General features: G+C 36.5%; 1 protein-coding gene across 4 annotated transcripts; it reads left to right on the top strand.

The window, feature by feature from the left end:
* The first annotated feature begins 15 nt into the window (after window positions 1-15).
* Window positions 16-17,873, top strand: scyl2 (SCY1 like pseudokinase 2). 4 transcript variants are annotated; one of them, XM_067427088.1, is made up of 20 exons: window positions 16-165; window positions 2,625-2,820; window positions 3,840-3,997; window positions 5,595-5,739; window positions 6,510-6,659; window positions 6,784-7,005; window positions 8,383-8,427; window positions 8,677-8,793; window positions 8,930-9,055; window positions 10,558-10,734; window positions 10,892-10,903; window positions 11,206-11,328; window positions 11,511-11,624; window positions 11,752-11,884; window positions 12,100-12,218; window positions 12,375-12,475; window positions 12,633-12,711; window positions 12,822-12,908; window positions 13,036-13,155; window positions 15,330-17,873. In XM_067427088.1, exons 2-20 carry the CDS (start codon window positions 2,644-2,646, stop codon window positions 15,975-15,977), a joined length of 2,853 nt encoding a protein of 950 aa, XP_067283189.1. In that variant the 5' UTR covers window positions 16-165; window positions 2,625-2,643; the 3' UTR covers window positions 15,978-17,873. The 4 variants fall into 4 exon arrangements, with proteins under 4 accessions (XP_067283189.1, XP_067283191.1, XP_067283190.1 ...); XM_067427090.1 differs by lacking the exon at window positions 8,383-8,427; XM_067427089.1 differs by lacking the exon at window positions 10,892-10,903.
* Window positions 17,874-18,677: the final 804 nt, after the last annotated feature.

Here is an 18,677-nt window from a genome sequence, read left to right as displayed (position 1 = left end):
TTGAAGCGTTCCGTGGTAACGTCCGGCTTCACACCGCGGAATCTCTCAGGTGTTTTGATGAAGTGTCATGGAGGCTGTTAGCCACCACCACTGCTGACGGTTTTGTTACTGTCTAAATCCTGGTTTTAATCACTCAGTCTCACTGTCAGCTCCTCTAGTGTAAAGGTAAGCCTGAAGTCTCCGTGTTTATGAACTGGATACTGATCCTGAGACCGTATTCGGCGGTTATTGATCAGTTCTGTGTAGTGACGCTTCACTCCATTAGCATTAGCGTGTTAGCTCAGCAGATGTCGGGTTTTATCATTTGTTTAAATTGAGATGATAATATATTTCTGTTTAGTTTGTTTCTTTCACATAATTGAGACTAAAGTAATGATATGAGATTTTGTTTTCTTTAGAAAATCTTAACATTGGTAGTTAAACGTCTCCCTCTGTGTCTCTAAACCTACTGAACTGCCTGCTTTGACAGCTTTTATGGTATCATATCCCAAGTTACAGTTCTGTACGTTCATGTGATTTGTTTTGTGTTAAAACGCTGATGTTAGCTGTATTTTGATGGAAAACGGCAGTTTATTTTTCCAGTCTTGTTAACTTATTTCATTGTGTGTCAACCTGTCAGGTGCTCACTGTTCATTCATTAAATATGTTAAATACGTCACACCTTTCCTTATGACGTAAGAATTCCTTTTAACAAACACATATGAATAATACAATTCTGAATAATACATTGACATAATGACAACATTAATATAAAATTATATTTATAAAACTAATTATTCTTAAAAATTTACTCTGTCATACGACGTCTTGATGTTTGAGTTTAATTTCACTCAATTTTAGAATTAAATGTGGTATTACTTTATTTTAGTAGTACTTTCTTTTAATAGTGTTATTGTAACCCTTTACAATGAGGTTTCTTTATGTATTAACTAACATGAACTAACAATGAACAAAACATTTGTAACAGTATTTATTAATATTTGTTAATGTTAGTTAATAAAAAGTTGTTCATTGTTAGTTCACAGTTCATTGACTACTGTTAACAAATACAACCTTGATTTTAATACTGTATTAGTAAATGTTGAAATTAACATTTATCTAGGATTTATAAATGCTGTAGAAGTATTGCTAATTCTTAATTCATTAAGTTAACCAATGAAACCCAAGTGTTACCGTGTTATTCTAGTGTCAGTGATATACTGTTATATTTTTTGTTAATATGTTTAATTAAAAAAAAAATATTTTAATTTAAGGAATTTTGTTTTGTATTTTTGTCATTTTTATTGTTTTTTAGTACTTCAGCTTGAAAATGAGAACTGTTGTCGTGGGACATTCGTTTTTTTTATTTCAAGGTTTTGAGTAATTTTAGGTATAACAACCCTGCTAATAGAAATTGGTACTATTTTTCAATGTGCTGTAGTTAGTAGTAACAGAAAATGATGCATAATTACAGCCAACTAACTTTAACTTAACATCAATGTTTTGCTTAATGGTACATTTTTTTTTTTTTTTTTTTATGTGGGAATGCATATGTGTTAAATGTATAACTACTACTAATAATAGATTCTGGTTTATTATTCTTTATTACACATACGTTGATTTAGAGTTGTTGATTTTTTTAAACTTTCTGCTATAAATCCAGAGCTACATCACATAGTGGAAAGAAACAACCATTTAATGTCTGCACTCTGCAGTAATGGAGACACTATTTAATCTCTGCAGGCAGCTGACAGAAACGTGCATTTCTTATTTCTCTTACTTTCCTGCAAACTCTTTGAGATGCTGTCAGCATGAATACAGCATTTATTTTGAGGCTGGAACATTCATACCCTGCTGAAAATTCGCAGTGACAGAATTTCAGATTTAGGTCTATTTTTGTCATTTTCTTTCTTTCTACACAGCAGCCGACTAGTCTGTGTAGTAAAATGCACCCAGTTTAAGGTCAGTCGTACCTTTTGAGTTCTCACAAATTAAACATTTTCCCAGAATAAAGCCTGTTAAGACTCCTGTGACTCGGCTGTTTTAAAGATAACCTCTGGACAGTTCAGCAGCTTGCAAACACAGTTTGAGACAGAGATTAAGATTTTATTTTAAAAGGGTCAGTTCACTCGACAATGAAAATTCTATGAATTTCGTATGGAAAGAAAAAAAAAAGTTTCTGTGTGTTATTTGTGTGTGTGTGTGTAATGAAAGTCAACAGGGTCCAAAGTAAACATTATCTGCTTTGTACAGATTTTTTAATTTATATATTAATACTTTTTTAAAATTAGCTTTTTCTTTTATACTTTCAGTGTCTTTGTTAGAATTCTAGTAATTTTTTATGTGCTTTTGTCATTTCTATTTTTTTGTTTTGTTTGTTAAAAATTACTATTTAGGTATTTAATATATATTTTTAATCAAAATAAAAAATGTTACAGTGGCAAATAACTAAAGTAAGTTTTCATATAATATCAATGTTTTACTTTATTTGTCTTTGATTCAATCTGCAAAAATGTTTTAATAGATTTGGTTAACAATAAAAACCTTGAACTTATCTGATCCGATGTGTATTTGACCAACAGGAAGCGTGACAGCGGTGATGAAATAACTCATAAAGCTCATGCACTTGCTGTTTCCTGTTGCAGGTGAGCAGCCAGTAAAATCATGGAGTCCATGCTCAATAAACTAAAGAGCACCGTCACTAAGGTGACGGCCGACATGACCAGCACCATCATGGGCAACCCTGTCACACGGGAGTTTGAGGTGGGCCGACATATCGCCAGCGGAGGTCCAGGAATGAGCTGGAGGATCTACAATGGCACCAAAAAATCCACCAAACAGGTGCGCTAGTTTTTTATTATAGTAACTGTCAGTCTTGGTCTTGCCATGTATATCACTCGTAATATGACACGATCGTGTTAGATGTTGGTAAGTTGTTTACAGTTAAAGAGGAAGTCTTTAAGTGATGCAACTGTCATGACTTTACAGAATTGTCACTTGCTTCCTCACATTGCCACAGTTTTAAGCTTGTTGATAACATAAAGGTTTGTATGCCTTTAAAAACATAATTATTTGGTTTTATTTATTGTTTTTATCATTGTTGTAGTAAATTCTGTATTTTTCTATTCTATGTTTTGTCATAATTTAGATGGCTAATATATATGTGGTTTTGTTTGAAATTGTGAATGATTTTCAAAAGTCTTGAAAGCATCATTCAGCATAGGTGGACAAATTCATTAATACATGTAATTATTGCTAATTCAATTTGAATATGTTTTGTTGTTTTCATAAATTATTTGTTGAATGCACAGATGTATATATTTGCAAAATAAATCTAAATGTAAATATATATATTTTTTTATTACGTAATTCTTTGTTGGAATACAGATTTACAGATATTATTGCAAAATATATATACATGTAATTATTTGTTGAATGTGCAGTTACAGATATTGTTGCAAAATATATTTTTTTTTAGTATTTTAATTATTTTTTGGTTGTGCCGATACAGATATTTTTGCTAAATAAATACATTTAAATATTTTAATTATTTGTTAAATGTGCAGTTACATATATTGTTGCAAAATAAATACATTTAAATATGAAATTATTTGTTGAATGTGCAGATACAGATATTATTGCAAAATAAATATACATTTAAATATTGTAATTATTTATTGAGTGTTCCGATACAGATATTGTTGCAAAATAAACACATTTTAATATTATTATTTTTTTGTTTATAAGTAAATATTAATTTCACTTTTTTAAATTAATAATTTGTTGAACGTACAGATACTTTTGCAAATGAAATATACATTTACATATTTTGGAATGAATTTGCTTTCTATCTCCCGCAGGAAGTGGCGGTTTTTGTGCTCGATAAGAAGATCATTGATCGCTATCAGAAGTTTGAGAAGGATCAGATTATTGATTCACTCAAGAAAGGAGTTCAGCAGCTGACCCGGTTACGACACCCCCGCCTCCTCACGGTTCAGCATCCGCTGGAGGAGTCCAGGTGACCACAATGTGAACACGCATTAACACAGGCTGCGTCTCAAAATGGCCAACATGAACAGCATTCTGGGACGCTTAGACGAATATGCTTGTGATGCCGTTTAGGTCAGCTCAGTATGTTTTGAAAGAAACCAGTGTAATCACTGCAAAGAAAATGAACTTATTCATGTCAAATAAGTTTTTCTTCAATTTATGTAAGCTTTAGGAGCAAAGAATACTCTTCGTAAAAGTTGAAAGTTTTTCTTTATTTTAAGATTTGGCTCCACTGCTTCTACAATCAATATGTGTCTGTGCGGATACATCAGTTCAAAAGCATCAGTTCATCTTGTGGAAAATCTCTCCTGAATAATACATGGATCTCTTTGATGTGGGACTCAAGCTGTAGTACTGCTGTCTACGGTCTACACAGGCGGATCACTTCTAACACCTTATCCTAACTAAACACAATGACAGTTCTGCGGTTTGTCTGTCCACACTAGATGCGACAAAGGCTATAAGACACAACAAAATCACAGCCAATCTGAAGAGCGTGAACGGAAAAAAAACAACATTGAAAAGGAAAAAGTACATAATCCGGTGAATAAAATTAAAGGGTTAGTTCACCCAAAAATGAAAATTATTTAATTAATTACTCACCCTTATGTCGTTGCATACCCGTAACACCTTCGTTCATCTTCGGAACACAAATGAAGATATTTTTGTTGAAAGCTGCTGGCTGAGCTTCAGAAAGGCCTCCATTGGCATTCAATACTTTCCCACTCACAAGACCCATAAAAGGCACTAAAGCTTTGTTACAAAGTCCTTCCCACTACAGTGGCTGTACAATAATTTTACCAAATGACGAGAATTGTTTTTGTGCGCAAAAAAAAAATCAAAATAATGACTATCAGCAAGATATTGTCTTCCGTGTAGGTCTTACCTGGAACTTGCGCGATAGCGGCGCTCCTCCTCTTCCGGGTCATGTATTGAAAGGTGGAGCTGCGTCATATTCTCGTGCATGCGTTGAGTTCAGGTCAATAACTTAGTGGATAAAGTCGTTATTTTGATTTGTATGCGCACAATAACTATTTTCGTCGCATTGTAAAATTATTGTAAAGCCACTGTAGTGAGATTGTAACGACTGTAGACTTTGTAACAACGTCTTTCGTGCCTTTTATGGGTCTTGTGAGTGGATCAGTGGAAATGTACTGAATGCCAATGGAGGCCTTTCTGAAGCCTTTCTCAGCCATCAGCTTTCAACAAAAATATCTTCATTTGTGTTCCGAAGATGAACGAAGGTATTACGGGTCATTAATGAAATAATTTTCAATTTTGGGTGAACTAACCTTTCAACCCATAATGTCAGTGACTGATACAATCCTTGTCATGGAATACAATTGTTTCAGGGTCGTGGCTTGATAGGACAAAAAACGTGCGTCACACATCGTGTGTACTCTTTCTACATTTTAAATGTGTAGCTTTTACACAAACAGAAGAAGAAAGCAGCTATATGTACCTCACTGTTGGCTCCGAAAAATCTCTAAGGCTTCCTACTTTCTGTGCTTTTATCTGTCTGTCATTGCTGTTCTCATTGAATGTCTTTGTCTCTTCATCTCTAGAGACTGTCTGGCATTCTGCACAGAGCCCGTGTTCGCCAGTCTAGCTAATGTGCTCGGCCAGTGGGACAACCTCCCTAGTCCTGTTCCCACAGACATCAAAGAATACAAACTCTATGATGTAGAGACAAAATACGGCTTACTGCAGGTGAGATACAGCAGCAAAAATCGCACCAAGTATGCCCTACTTTAAAGGTCAGCCCAAAATTAAAAGAAACTGCACAATATTTTATAATTCGGTTACACTTTATTTTAATGTGTCTGTATTACATTGTAATTATACATTTAAGTACTACGTAATATTAATTATTATAGGTTTAGGGTAGGATTAGGGTTTAGTTTAGGGTTAGTTGCATGTAATTATGCATAATTTGTAGTTATTACTATAGTAAATACATGTAACGTTGTAACAAGGACACAATCAAAAAAAGTGTTACCAATAATTCATATAGTGAAATGTATTAAAATTGTAAGATTACATTTTCTGCTTTTACACCTGTTTGATTGTTTACTTTCATGGTTGTAAATTCTGTTTGCTTCTTTTTAAGTAAAAGAACGAAAACTCAAGGGAAAAGATTTAAGATTAAGTGGTAATCAGCAATATGTCAGTAGAGAGAAACTTGTATAGAATCATATTTTTATATTTATGAAGTTTTATTATAATAGAGTAATGAAAATAGTAATTTATTTTATTTTAAACAATAAAATGCCATATATATATTTTTATATATATATATATATATATATATATATATATATAATATCAAATTAAACATGGCTTCAAATTTTTTTTTTTAAGTAATACTTTACAAAATAATGATCAGCAAGAATTAAATGCAGTTAAAGAAATGCTACCATGCTTTTTGTTGTAGATTTTTAACTAATGAGATCTTTTTGCCTCTCTGTTTTCTCTCTAAGGTATCAGAGGGTTTGTCGTTCCTCCACAGTGGGGTTAAGATGGTTCATGGTAACTTGTGTCCAGAGAACATCATCTTGAATAAGAGCGGAGCCTGGAAGATTATGGGCTTTGACTTCAGCATCTCCTCTAGTAACCCATCTGACGCTGAGGTTTGGAACTGGAATTAATGTCTCCTATGTCCCAAAGATCATTATTCGCTATCTCTGTTCTAAACTTGAATGAGCTATTTAAAACCTATTTAATTGACTGTGTCTGTGTGTTTCTGCCTTTTAGCCCAAGTATGTGAGTAAAGAGTGGGACCCCAATCTACCGCCTCTCTGCCTCCCGAACCCAGAATATGTTGCTCCTGAGTACATCCTGTCCGTCAGCTGTGACGTGTCTTCTGACATGTATTCACTGGGCGTGTTGATTCACGCTGTGTTTAATGAAGGCAAACCCGTATTTCAAGTCAACAAGCAGGACATATATAAAAGCTTCAGCCGACAGCTGGACCAGGTGAGCAGACAATACCTTCTGCACACCTGTGGGATTAACTTCCTGCTTTAAAGCATGCTACGTTCCGATTTTGTCCTAAAACAGTGTTACACAGTAAACTACTGCAATGGTTGTATTGTGGTACCCAAACCTCAAAATACCAGCAGTACCACAGCATTATAAAATATAATGTAATGTAATATAATAATATATAATATAATAAAGTTTTGACCGCTCCCTTTTTTGTGAGTATGCCTTGGGTTGGGTGGGAATTATTTAAATGAGTATAATGAAATATTGTGACTTGTACATTACTGGAAGCAAACTCAAGAGTATAATCAATGCGTTTCAGGGAGTTCAGAAACAGTTCTTACTAGGGGTGTAATGGATCATAGTTGATCAGTGATCCATACGGAACAGGCAACACTGCTCGGCACACGTAATTCATGGATTAGTTGCAAAGTTTATCCATCACTGAAAGTGAAAGTTGAAAATTTGCATGTTTCTAATTCCTGCCAATTTAGACATTCAAGCGATTTTAAACAATTTAAACGCAAGAAGAGGTAAAAGAGATCTCAATTAGGTACTCATGTAAGTACAAAACTGAATGGGTATTTTACACTTCAATCAATTAATTAATCAATCAACTTTATTTATATAGCGCTTTTACAATGACGATTGTTTCAAAGCAGCTTCACAGTGTTAAAAAGGACACTGTGTACACTTGTTACATTTCTGTACCTGAATACTAATGTTAATTCTTGTTCACACCTGGATGATTTTTGTGTGCATGTATCGCTGACGTTTAACGCCTTGCAATTAAACAAAGGGCACCAATGCGAGTGTACACACCGACGCATAAAACAGCAGGCATAAAAGGGTGAAAAAACGCCTTGGGAAAATAAAATTGTTTTTTTGTTTTGACGCTGTGTGTTATAAAAACTGTCCGACCAATGAGATCACGTGTCTGGAGCTGCTGAAGTTACAGTGAAACACTTGGTGGCGCTCAAGCACAAAACGGTCTTGAGAAGATGAGCGGCTAACTTAGACAACTTTGCTTGCCAGTTAGCAAAAAAGTGTGAACGGTTTTGGCAAGCATGTAAATACTGTCTCTCTTCTTCTGTGTGACAAGCGAGTATCAGAAGCGTATTGTGCCGCAGCACAACCTTGTGTACCGGGAGCGCCATCTACTGAATTTGCACGTGCACTCGGAGCACCAGTGAAAATCGCTTGGGTGCGAACACCAAGAAGCGCTGGGGATAAGCGCACGCGATTATCGTCCCGGTGTGCACAGTCTATTGACTTTGTTATTTGTAACTTTGGTGTATTGTATTTATCTGCTTGTAATTTGCATATTTGTTCTTATTTTATTACTGACTGTTCACTTGTCTTTAATAGATCCTTGCTGATCCAATCAGTGACTCAAAAACTGTAATCCGAACCGTGAGTTGTGTGATCCATTGCACCCGTAGTGCTTACTGATATAACAAATAACTCCCTTTGGATACAACATAATAGGACCCCTTTAAAACCACAACCGAATAGCCACAACATTCAGCTCTTGCTATGATAAACAAGGCATGCGAACAATAGTGTTATTTTGATACTTCAGTTTTTATCGTACCCTAATGATATAATTGTAACAACCCTAAAATATGTGAATCTCATAATTTTCCCCATTCTCATGTGTAGCTGAGCCATCTGAGTCCGGGAGTGTTGAGTCAGATCCCAGAGGAGGTACGGGAACATGTGAAGATGCTACTCAGCGTCACCTCCAATGTGCGCCCAGACGCAGATCAGATGACAAAGGTCAGTTTTTCCTCCTTGCTGGTCTTCTTCAGCTTTCTATTTTTTTAAGTATCCGTACTGACTGAATAAGAAGGATCATACGTGATTCTGTAAGACCGTGACTGAGAGTGACGTTTCAGTGTCTGCGTGTGTTCAGATTCCCTTTTTCGATGATGTCGGCGCAATGACTCTTCAGTACTTCGACTCGCTTTTCCAGCGGGACAACTTGCAGAAGTCTCAGTTCTACAAAGGCCTCCCGAAAGTTCTGCCCAAGCTGCCCAAGGCAAGATCATTTGCACAAAAGACATTTAGCTAGAAAATAGCAATATAAAATGCATGTCCCTATAAAATCTATTTGATATTTTTCCAAGTACCATTTGAATTTTTCTGCATTCTATTATAATGTTTCAATTTAATTTTAATAATCAAAAAGCATGCCTGATTAACTGACTTAATGATTTCATTGCTGTTTTATATTAACAAGCTCTCGTCCATGTTGGGATTTGATGACTGCACAGCTTAGATTTAATCATCCAAAATCTATGACATTTTACATTACACACTTAATTAATTTTTTATGAATACCATACATTCTTTCCATATTTTCTGCAGTGTAATTCGCAGTCCATTTAATGGTGCAATAATGGATTTGATGGATGGATGGTTGGATGGATGGATGGATGGATGGATGGATGGATGGATGGATGGATGGATGGATGGACGGATGGATGGACGGATGGATGGATAGATGGATATGTTAGGGGTTACCAGTTAACAGTAAGACTAGTAGTGAAAAATGAAGACCAAGAGTCAGAAGTATAATTAATTGAAAGAAAAATTTACTTAATAATAGTTTGCAGTTTTAACAGCAGAAGCCAGCTTCAAGTCTAACAAGGAGTTTGTAGGCCCCCTCTCTCACCGTCTCGTTGCATCGCCCTTTCGAACTTACAGTTGTCCCAACAGTTATACTGTTTTCAAGGTCTATCCAAGTCATTAATGCAATGTGGATGGTTCTGATTGGCTCGGAGAAAATGCACAGTCATGGTAAATTTCTACACGTCAGTTAATCAGATGCACGTCTCCATAGACGTGTCACTTGTTGACGCTTTCACCCCAGAATTAGGTCCGTAGTGACCTTCCAGGTCTGAAGCAGGCGCCAGCTTACACAGAACAACAAGTCCACCCATCTCTTAGGATGTCCATTCTCAACACTGATCTGTAACACAGAATATTGCGCAGTCTCTCCAAGGTTGGAGCTGATTAGGCTTTAGCTCTAACTAGAATGTTCCTCAAAACATAACATGTGCTTTCTCTCAGTGTGAGATACAGACAATAGTACAGGCAATATTCACCTTGACTCTTAAGTGTTTCAATAAAAGGAAATATAAAGTATAATAAATTAAATGAAAGACAAATCCATATTTAATATCTGGAAGCCGGGCTAAGTGAGCAAACACTTTTTCTGCACTCCTGGCATGTCAGGGGTGTGTGATACCTCCAAAATCCAAACACACAACACCTTGTTGCTTTCAAGTGTTTAATGACGCATCACACATCTCTAGGCCCTCAGTCACTCCTCAGAGACCAAATACACACTTTAGAAAACAAGAAACAATCAGGGATTATCTTAGGCAAAATCATAACTGAAAATAATCATTATAATAATAAAGGAAGATAAATATTAAGGCTTTGATTATAAATTTAATTAGGATATATATGGATGGATGTATGGATGGATTGATTATGTGTACCTTAGCTAACTTTCTTCTGTTTTTCTGTCCTCAGAGAGTGGTGATATACAGAGTTCTCCCCGCGCTGACGTCTGAGTTTGTAAATCCTGACATGGTTCCATTCGTTCTTCCAAATGTACTGCTCATCGCTGAGGAATGCACTAAGGAGGAATATATCCGCCTTGTTCTCCCAGACCTCACCCCAGTTTTTAAACAGCAGGAGCCTGTACAGGTACACACACATAAATCACTGAAACAACTTCTGTTCCGGTCCTAAATGTATCATTTAATGTGCACTTAAAGTCCTATAGACTCGCAATGGCCTCTACGTGTGTGCGTAATCCATTAGGCTCGAGTTTGTAATTACTTTCTCTCTTTCATGCTATCAGGCCAGCAACATGGTGAGTGAGGTGTTTGACATGTATCTTTGTGTTGGTTTATTTCATCACATTTATTCAGCACTTTTCACAATGCATATAATTTCAGAGCAGCTTTACAAAAAATGCATGCGTCTACATTAAAATTAAGAGAAATGTGTTATATCACTGGTGACTGTCCATACATTCACTTGGCATCTTTTTTTGTTGTTGTTTTTTAGCTTTTTTTGTGTGTGGATTAGTTTGGTTTTGTTTAGTTTTTTCTCCAGTGCTACAATTTATTGGGAGGGCTTTTGGAAATCATATTATTTATTTCATATATCCAGATTCTGCTGATATTTCTACAAAAGATGGACCTTCTTTTGACCAAAACGCCTCCTGAAGACATCAAGAACAGTGTTCTGCCCATGGTGTATAGAGCAGTGGAGGCCCCCTCTATTCAAATACAGGTGACCACAGAGGGGAAAAAAAGTTGTACATTTTGTTTTATATTATTTTATAATCGATAATTATCAGTACCAGTCTATTGTATTTTTATTGTCCAAACAATGCATTGCGGTGCATCAGTGTAGGTTTAGAATTTAGGTATTTCGAAATATAACATGTTTTTTTGTGTTTTTTTCCTAAACAGGAACTTTGTCTGAATATCATTCCCACGTTTGCCAATCTGATTGAGTACCCATCTATGAAAAACGCACTTATTCCTCGTATCAAATCTGCCTGTTTACAGACATCCTCGCTAGCGGTTTGTGCCCTTATTCCTCTAGTATCATAAGTGAATGTAGTGTATCAACAAAACATTTATAAGAGTAGCTCTAAGGTTTGTTTCTCTAAATGGGAGTTTAGTTTCTCTGTTGGTTGTCGTCTTTCAGGTGAGGGTTAACTCTTTGGTGTGCCTAGGCAAGATTCTGGAATACCTGGATAAATGGTTCGTCATTGATGAAATTTTACCATTCCTGCAACAAATTCCTTCCAGGGAACCAGCAGTGCTCATGGGCATTCTGGGTAATACAATTTCACTTTTTTGTGCCTGACTGAGACTTTCAAGAACGTTAAAATTATAATTATATAGTAGTCCTTGTGACTCTAGTCTGTATTTTTTCTCTTGTCGAATTCCTTATTTGAAATTGATAAGGAATTGAGGTGAATAATATTCTCCTATCATCTTATGACTTAAGCAGTTATAAAAATGTATGTGCTATTTATTTATTTTTCTTCAGGCATCTACAAGTGCACTTTCACCCATAAGAAACTGGGCATCCCAAAAGAGCACCTGGCTGCAAAGAGTTTACCTCATCTGGTGTCACTTAGTATTGATAACAACCTTAACCTTAACCAGGTTGACAACATACTCACTCTTACACATAAACTTACATGTTTTCTTCTTCGTCCATTAAAATAAACTTGATTTCATGTCACATTTCAGATCATTTATAATAGATTGTGTACAAACACATCATTTTGTAAACTGTTTTCTGTTTCTGGTGTGTTTCAGTTTAACTCTTTCATGGCTGTAATCAGGGACATGTTGAATCGCATGGAGGCGGAGCATAAGACCAAATTAGAGCAGCTGCACATCATGCAGGAGCAGCAGAGGTGTCATTTCAATCATTTCTCTATTAATTTGGTTTATTCAAAGCCAGTTCAGGCTACTTTTTGATGTTGCAAGGAGGTTTTTTCTGCAGCTTTTGACATGAGTGCAACATTATCCAAACAGTTGACTTGTGATTAATGAGTATTGTGTCCTTTCCAGGAGTTTAAACATTACAAACCAGATGAGCCAATCAGAGGAGACTAAAAACACACCCAGCCCAGCCACAAAAGTAAGAGATGTAAGTAAATACACCTGTTGCACGTTCAGCAACCAACTCGCAGCTTTTAATTGCGGCCACTCTGTGAAATTAACTGCAATTATTTGCCGTTTCTCTTTGATTTCTGATAGATTGATGAGATCTTTGGTGGCACTTCAGGAAGTGCAGGTGTGAATGGAAACCAGAATGGTTCCTCAACTGTTTCGCAACCCTCACGAGTGAGTTGGCATTTATACTTTTTTGGGAATGCATTGGTTTTGCTTACCTGTGTTTTTCTTATGGAGCTCAAACGGATGTCGGAATTTGACAGGTTGATGGTCTAACTGTTGTTTGTGGTATGTTCAGGTATCTCTCACCCTGGAAGAAAAGCAGCGTTTGGCTAAAGAACAGGAACAGGCTGCCAAACTAAGAAGCCAGCAGCCACTGGCACCACAGAGCATCAAATCAGCCACAACAACACCTCAGGTAACACATGCGCTGCATCCAAAATCGAATACTTCCCTACAATATAGTATGTGAAAAACAGTACACCAACAGATTTGTTTGTCTGAATACAAAGTAAAAAAAACAGTAGTCAGCAAAAGATACCCAGATTACCTATTACTTTCCCTGAGAGTCTGAAGTGTGCATACGACGGACATTTACATTGTAGATTAGGTCATGTGAGAGGATTTATGAATGACAGTGAAGCAACTCTCATGTTATGCTGGTAGGTTACAGTTTAAGTTTATCAGTTTCTTGTGGATTAGCCCGCTGGTATTGTGAATAAATGTTCTATTTTTGGTGTTATATCACTAGTAAACGTACAGCATTGTTTGTGCTTTACTGTAGAAAAAAAGAGCATGGATTTCTACAGTGGGGCAAAAAAGTATTTAGTCAGCCACCAATTGTAAAAGTCCTCCCACTCAGAGAGAGGCCTGTAATTTTCATCATAGGTACATTTCAACTATGAGAGATAGAATGAGAAAAAAACAATAGAAAATCACATTGTCTGATTTTTAAATAATTTATTTGCAAATTATGGTGAAAAATAAGTTTTTGGTCACCTACAAAAAAAAAAAAAAAGGATTTCTGGCTCTCACAGACCTGTAACTTTTTCTTTAAGAGCTACTCTGTCCTCCACTCATCACCTGGATTAATTGCACATGTTTGAACTCGTTATCAGTATAAAAGACATCTGTCCACAAACTCAAACAGTCAGACTCCAAACGCCACTATGGCCAAGACCAAAGAGCTGTGAAAGGACACCAGAAACATAATTGTAGACCTGCACCAGGCTGGGAAGACTGAATCTGCAATAGGTAAGCAGCTTAGTGTTAAGAAATCAACGCTGGGAGCAATTAATCGAAAATGGAAGACATACAAGACCACTGATCATCTCCCTCGATCTGGGGATGTTTTTCTGCAAAGGGACCAGGACGACTGATTCATGTAAAGGAAAGAATGAATAGGTCCATGTATTGTGAGATTTTGAGTAAAACCCTCCTTCCATTAGCAAGGGCATTGAAGATGACATGTGGCTGGGTCTTTCAGCATGACAATGATCCTAAAGCATTTCAAGGTCCTGGAGTGGCCTAGCCAGTCTCCAGATCTCAACCCCATTGAAAATCTTTGGAGGGAGTTGTAAATCCGTATTGCCCAGCGACAGCCCTAAAACATCACTGCTCTAGAAGAGATCTGCATGGAGGAACGCAAACTACCAGCAACAGTGTGTGAAAACCTTATGGCGACTTACAGAAAACGTTTGACCTCTGCCATTGCCAACAAAGGGTATATAACACAGTATTGAGATGAACTTTTGTTATTGACCAAATGCATATTTTCCACCATAATTTGCAAATAAATTCTTAAAAAATCTTTTTTATATTCATCAAACAATAACATAATTCATAATTAAATTATTAATTTTCTCTTTATTGATTAAAATGCATAATATTAAGCATCATATGCATACATGCAGTTCATTACAAAAGTCATTACAATTCAAGTCTTATCATAACTTATAAAACCTGGAAGCCGAAGGGACAAAAACTTTTACTTTTTTTAGACAATAATACAGTATTACACAATTTTACTATTAAATACCTGGGTAATGCTGTAAATGAGTATTACCTCTCGCGACATTTCCCTCTCTTATAAAATAACCTTTTTATCATAGTAAAATCGACATATCGTTCACAACAAAAACATGTCGTAGATATGTAAACAGGCAGTCAATTCATTAAATGATAATCTATTTCCTCACAAAAGCGGTTTATTCAGTGTAGTAAAGCCTCTTCTCCATTGACATCAATTCAGAAAAAACAGCCTCAGGTCGCCTTCCCTGCGTACTGCCACAGCCACAGCGTTAGCGTTAACCGTTGCATTTTTTTGGGGGGGGGCTAAAGGTTGCAGGCTTACCTTCTTGTGGCTTTGCTCCAAGACCTCAGATGGATGTGTCAGATAAGAAAGACATTATAAATGTGCAGGGTTGGGAAACACTGGCCTAGATAATATAACACAAAGTATAGTGTTATAAATGTAAATCAAAAATGAAAACTAGATTTTCAATGTTGGAATGTGACATCACAGTCTGTGAAAAGGCTCCATTTTGATTTAGGATGTACGTGCTATAACTGAAGAATATTTTTATTGTTCAGGCAAAGGATCTGACCAGCAGTCTTCTGAACAACATGACATCCCTGAACAACATGACATCTCTGAACAACCTCGCTTTAAACTCTGGGACGAGGACGATGCCCATGCAGGGCGGCACGATTTCCTCGACTTACCCAGCAGCACCCACCATGGGTGGAATGGGCACCATGGGCGCCAGCAATGGCTTCAATTCGCCACTGGGATTCCAGACGGGAGGTATGGTAATGGCCATGAGACCCGCCACACCTGGCCTCTATGGAGGGATGGCCACCACAACCAGCGCTCCGAATTTCAGTGCTCTCACCCAAAACCAATCAGGCAAAACCCCAGACATGTCCGCCCTAGACTCCCTCTTCGCTTCTAATAAACCCAAAGTCAGCCTGAACCAAATGGCCCCTAAACCGGCCCAAGGAACCACTGCACCTTCTCCGTGGCTCAATCAGTTTGGTACAGGCCAACCTTCCCAGACTGCTCCCATACAGGCAACTCCGATGGGGATGACGGGAGTTCAAGGTGGTTTCGGAATGCAAGCAAACCCGTTCTTCAACCCTCAGAACTTCTCGCAACCTGTGGCCTCTTCCACAATTAACACTGGCGTAATGAAACAAAGTTCTTCAGTGAACAATGATTTTAAGGACCTCTTCGGATAAAACATTTGCATTTTGTTCACGTTCCCACTCATGTGGGAATCAAAAGCAAAACAACATCAGCAGCGAAGATGACAGTCAAAATTTATTGGAGGGTTGGACATGGTATCCTTGAAAGATGATTTTCTGGTGTTTTGTCTTTTTTTTGGCTCTTATCATGGTGCGCCTTATGCGGACAGTCAACTTATCACCTTGTGCGAAGCAAAAGCAGACTGCAAACAAACGGTCACGTTTCTACTAAAAAAAGCTTGGGCTGTTCTACCGAAAACTGCTTCAGTCGGTGGATGCCTTGCATTTGTTGTATCGTTTGGCTTAAAGCGCGCACCAGAAGAAAGATTTGCATACAAATTGGGCATAACAAACTCAAGCATTTTCGGTTTCATTTCCTTTTTGCTTGAGCCTCATACTCACTGCTCGCCTGAATGAGCCGACTTCCTCTACCTGAACAAACGTCATCGATGGCCTCAGGAATTGCTGATGTTGTCCCGCAAAAGGAAGTCTTTAGTTGTGTTGTCTGATACACGACGATCATGAGATAAGTAAAGAAATAAGTACAGTACATAGTTGGTTCCTGAACAAGTCTTTTTATGTGTTATTTGTGTATATACTGTATCTGGTGATTTATTGTTTGAGTTTTATACTGATACATGATCCACTGAGGGGAAATTTAGGAAGTACACTGTCTTCATACTGTAGGTGCACTAAATGTAATAGAGCTAAAAAATAAAATAAAAAAACGTTAGGGTTTGAGATGTTGGGATATTGTCAGTGCTTTTAAAGTGATTTTGTGCTTCACTGTGATGGCTTCATTCATGAAACGCTAGCAGAATGAATTTCTGTAAATTCTGCAAATCTCATGAAAAAGGGTAATATTTTATCCCAAAATCCAAAGACAAAATTACAGTGGAAAATATTACTGTAATAAAAAAGGTTTTTTTTAAGCACATTATTAAATTCAGTACATTATGTACTACTTACAATACTTTATATTTATTTAACAATTTTCATTGTAGAGTGGTTGCAAGTGCATTACACATGTACATTTTTTTTCACATTTCAATAATGAAAATATTTTGTGTATTACATTAATGAGAATGCCTTTTTTTTACAATTCGGAGATGTTCACTCACACATGGAAAATGCTTCTTTATTCAAATAAATATAATTTGCGCATTTTGGGATAAAATATGCATTTCCTGCGGTTTTTGAGAAAATCACTGTTATGTTAATATAGCATTAAATTGAATGCAACAACTTGTATACTACTAAGTTGTAGCATAGAAATGCGCGTTTCATGAATGAAGTCTGAAGTGTTCGTTTCCCTTTCAGTTCTCTGCTGTTACTTCCTGCCATGTGTTAAATCATCTGTGTTATACTGTAGTGTTGTGTTTCTTGAGGATGTTACATTTGACTACATTTTTGTTTGTCTGTTATCATTATATGGGCAGTTTTCTGTTGTGAAAAGAGACCAACTAAATTCCATATGTTATTCCATATCATAACCAAACAGACCGCTGCAACACAGCAAGTCACCAAAATGTGTATTATTACTGGGGGAAAAACATGAATGAAATGTACAGTATATAGAGGTGAACTTCCACCACAGTTTTTTTTTAATACTGTTGAATCACTTTCCTGAGGAGAATCTTTAATATCCAGACAGGTTTTATTCAAAGGGAATACTTTTCCTGGTCTTATGAATGAGAGGCCTTATGTTGAGAGTTGTGCAATAGCAGGTCTGTGATGGAGATTGTGAAAATGACTTTCTGTATGAGTGTTTCACTACATGCAGTTTTCAAACATGTAGATAAAACATCTGGATTGTTTTAATTTAAAAATGTGAATGGATTGGTGGAAAGATGCTGATTTTGGAATCAAATAAATTGATTTGAATGGTAACGAGTACTTTTATTGATGCGTAAGTGTACAATTGGTGTCCTTAAAAAACAAGTAGAATATATATTCTATTTGACTAAACAAGTCAGACTAAATAGGCTTATAGAATAAAGTGATACATGCCATGAATTTATCAAATTATTTTAATAATAAATAGCACCCCATTTCTCTCTCTCTCTCTCTCTCTCTCTCTCTCTCTCTCTCTCTCTCTCTCTCTATATATATATATATATATATATATATATATATATGTAATATGAAAGATAGCAACTAGCTTGAGTACAAGGCACATTTAACTCAGCACAACCTTCACAAGGGCAAGTGCTTATGTTTTGCATATATGAGGTCCTGGGTTCAATCCCCAGTCATCTCCAAGGAAACTTATCCTTCAACTCAAAGCTTTATCAGTTGCTCATTTCTCTCTACCTAATTTATATTTTAAAAATAGCAACTATATTGAGTACAATTGGCACATGTAACTCAGCACAACCTTCACAAGGGCATGTTGCTCGGTGGTAGAGCATATGCCTAGCATTTATGAGGTCCAAGGTTCAATCCCCAGCATCTCCAAGGACTGTTATCCTTCATCTCAAAGCTTTATCTGTTGCTCATTTCTCTGCCTAATTTATATTTTAAAAATAGCAACTAGCTCGAGTACAAGGCATTTGTAACTCAACACAACCTTCACAAGGGCAAGTAGTTCAGTGGTAGAGCATGTGCTTTGCATGTATGAGATCATGGGCTCAATCCCCAGCATCTCCAAGGAAAATTATCCTTCAACTCAAAGCTTATTTCTCATTGCCTAAT

The sequence above is a fragment of the Pseudorasbora parva genome, chromosome 20, assembly GCF_024679245.1.
Source record: "Pseudorasbora parva isolate DD20220531a chromosome 20, ASM2467924v1, whole genome shotgun sequence".
Classification (NCBI taxonomy): Eukaryota; Metazoa; Chordata; class Actinopteri; order Cypriniformes; family Gobionidae; genus Pseudorasbora; species Pseudorasbora parva.
Note: the sequence above shows the minus strand (reverse complement) of the source record. Positions and strands in the feature narration are given on the sequence as shown.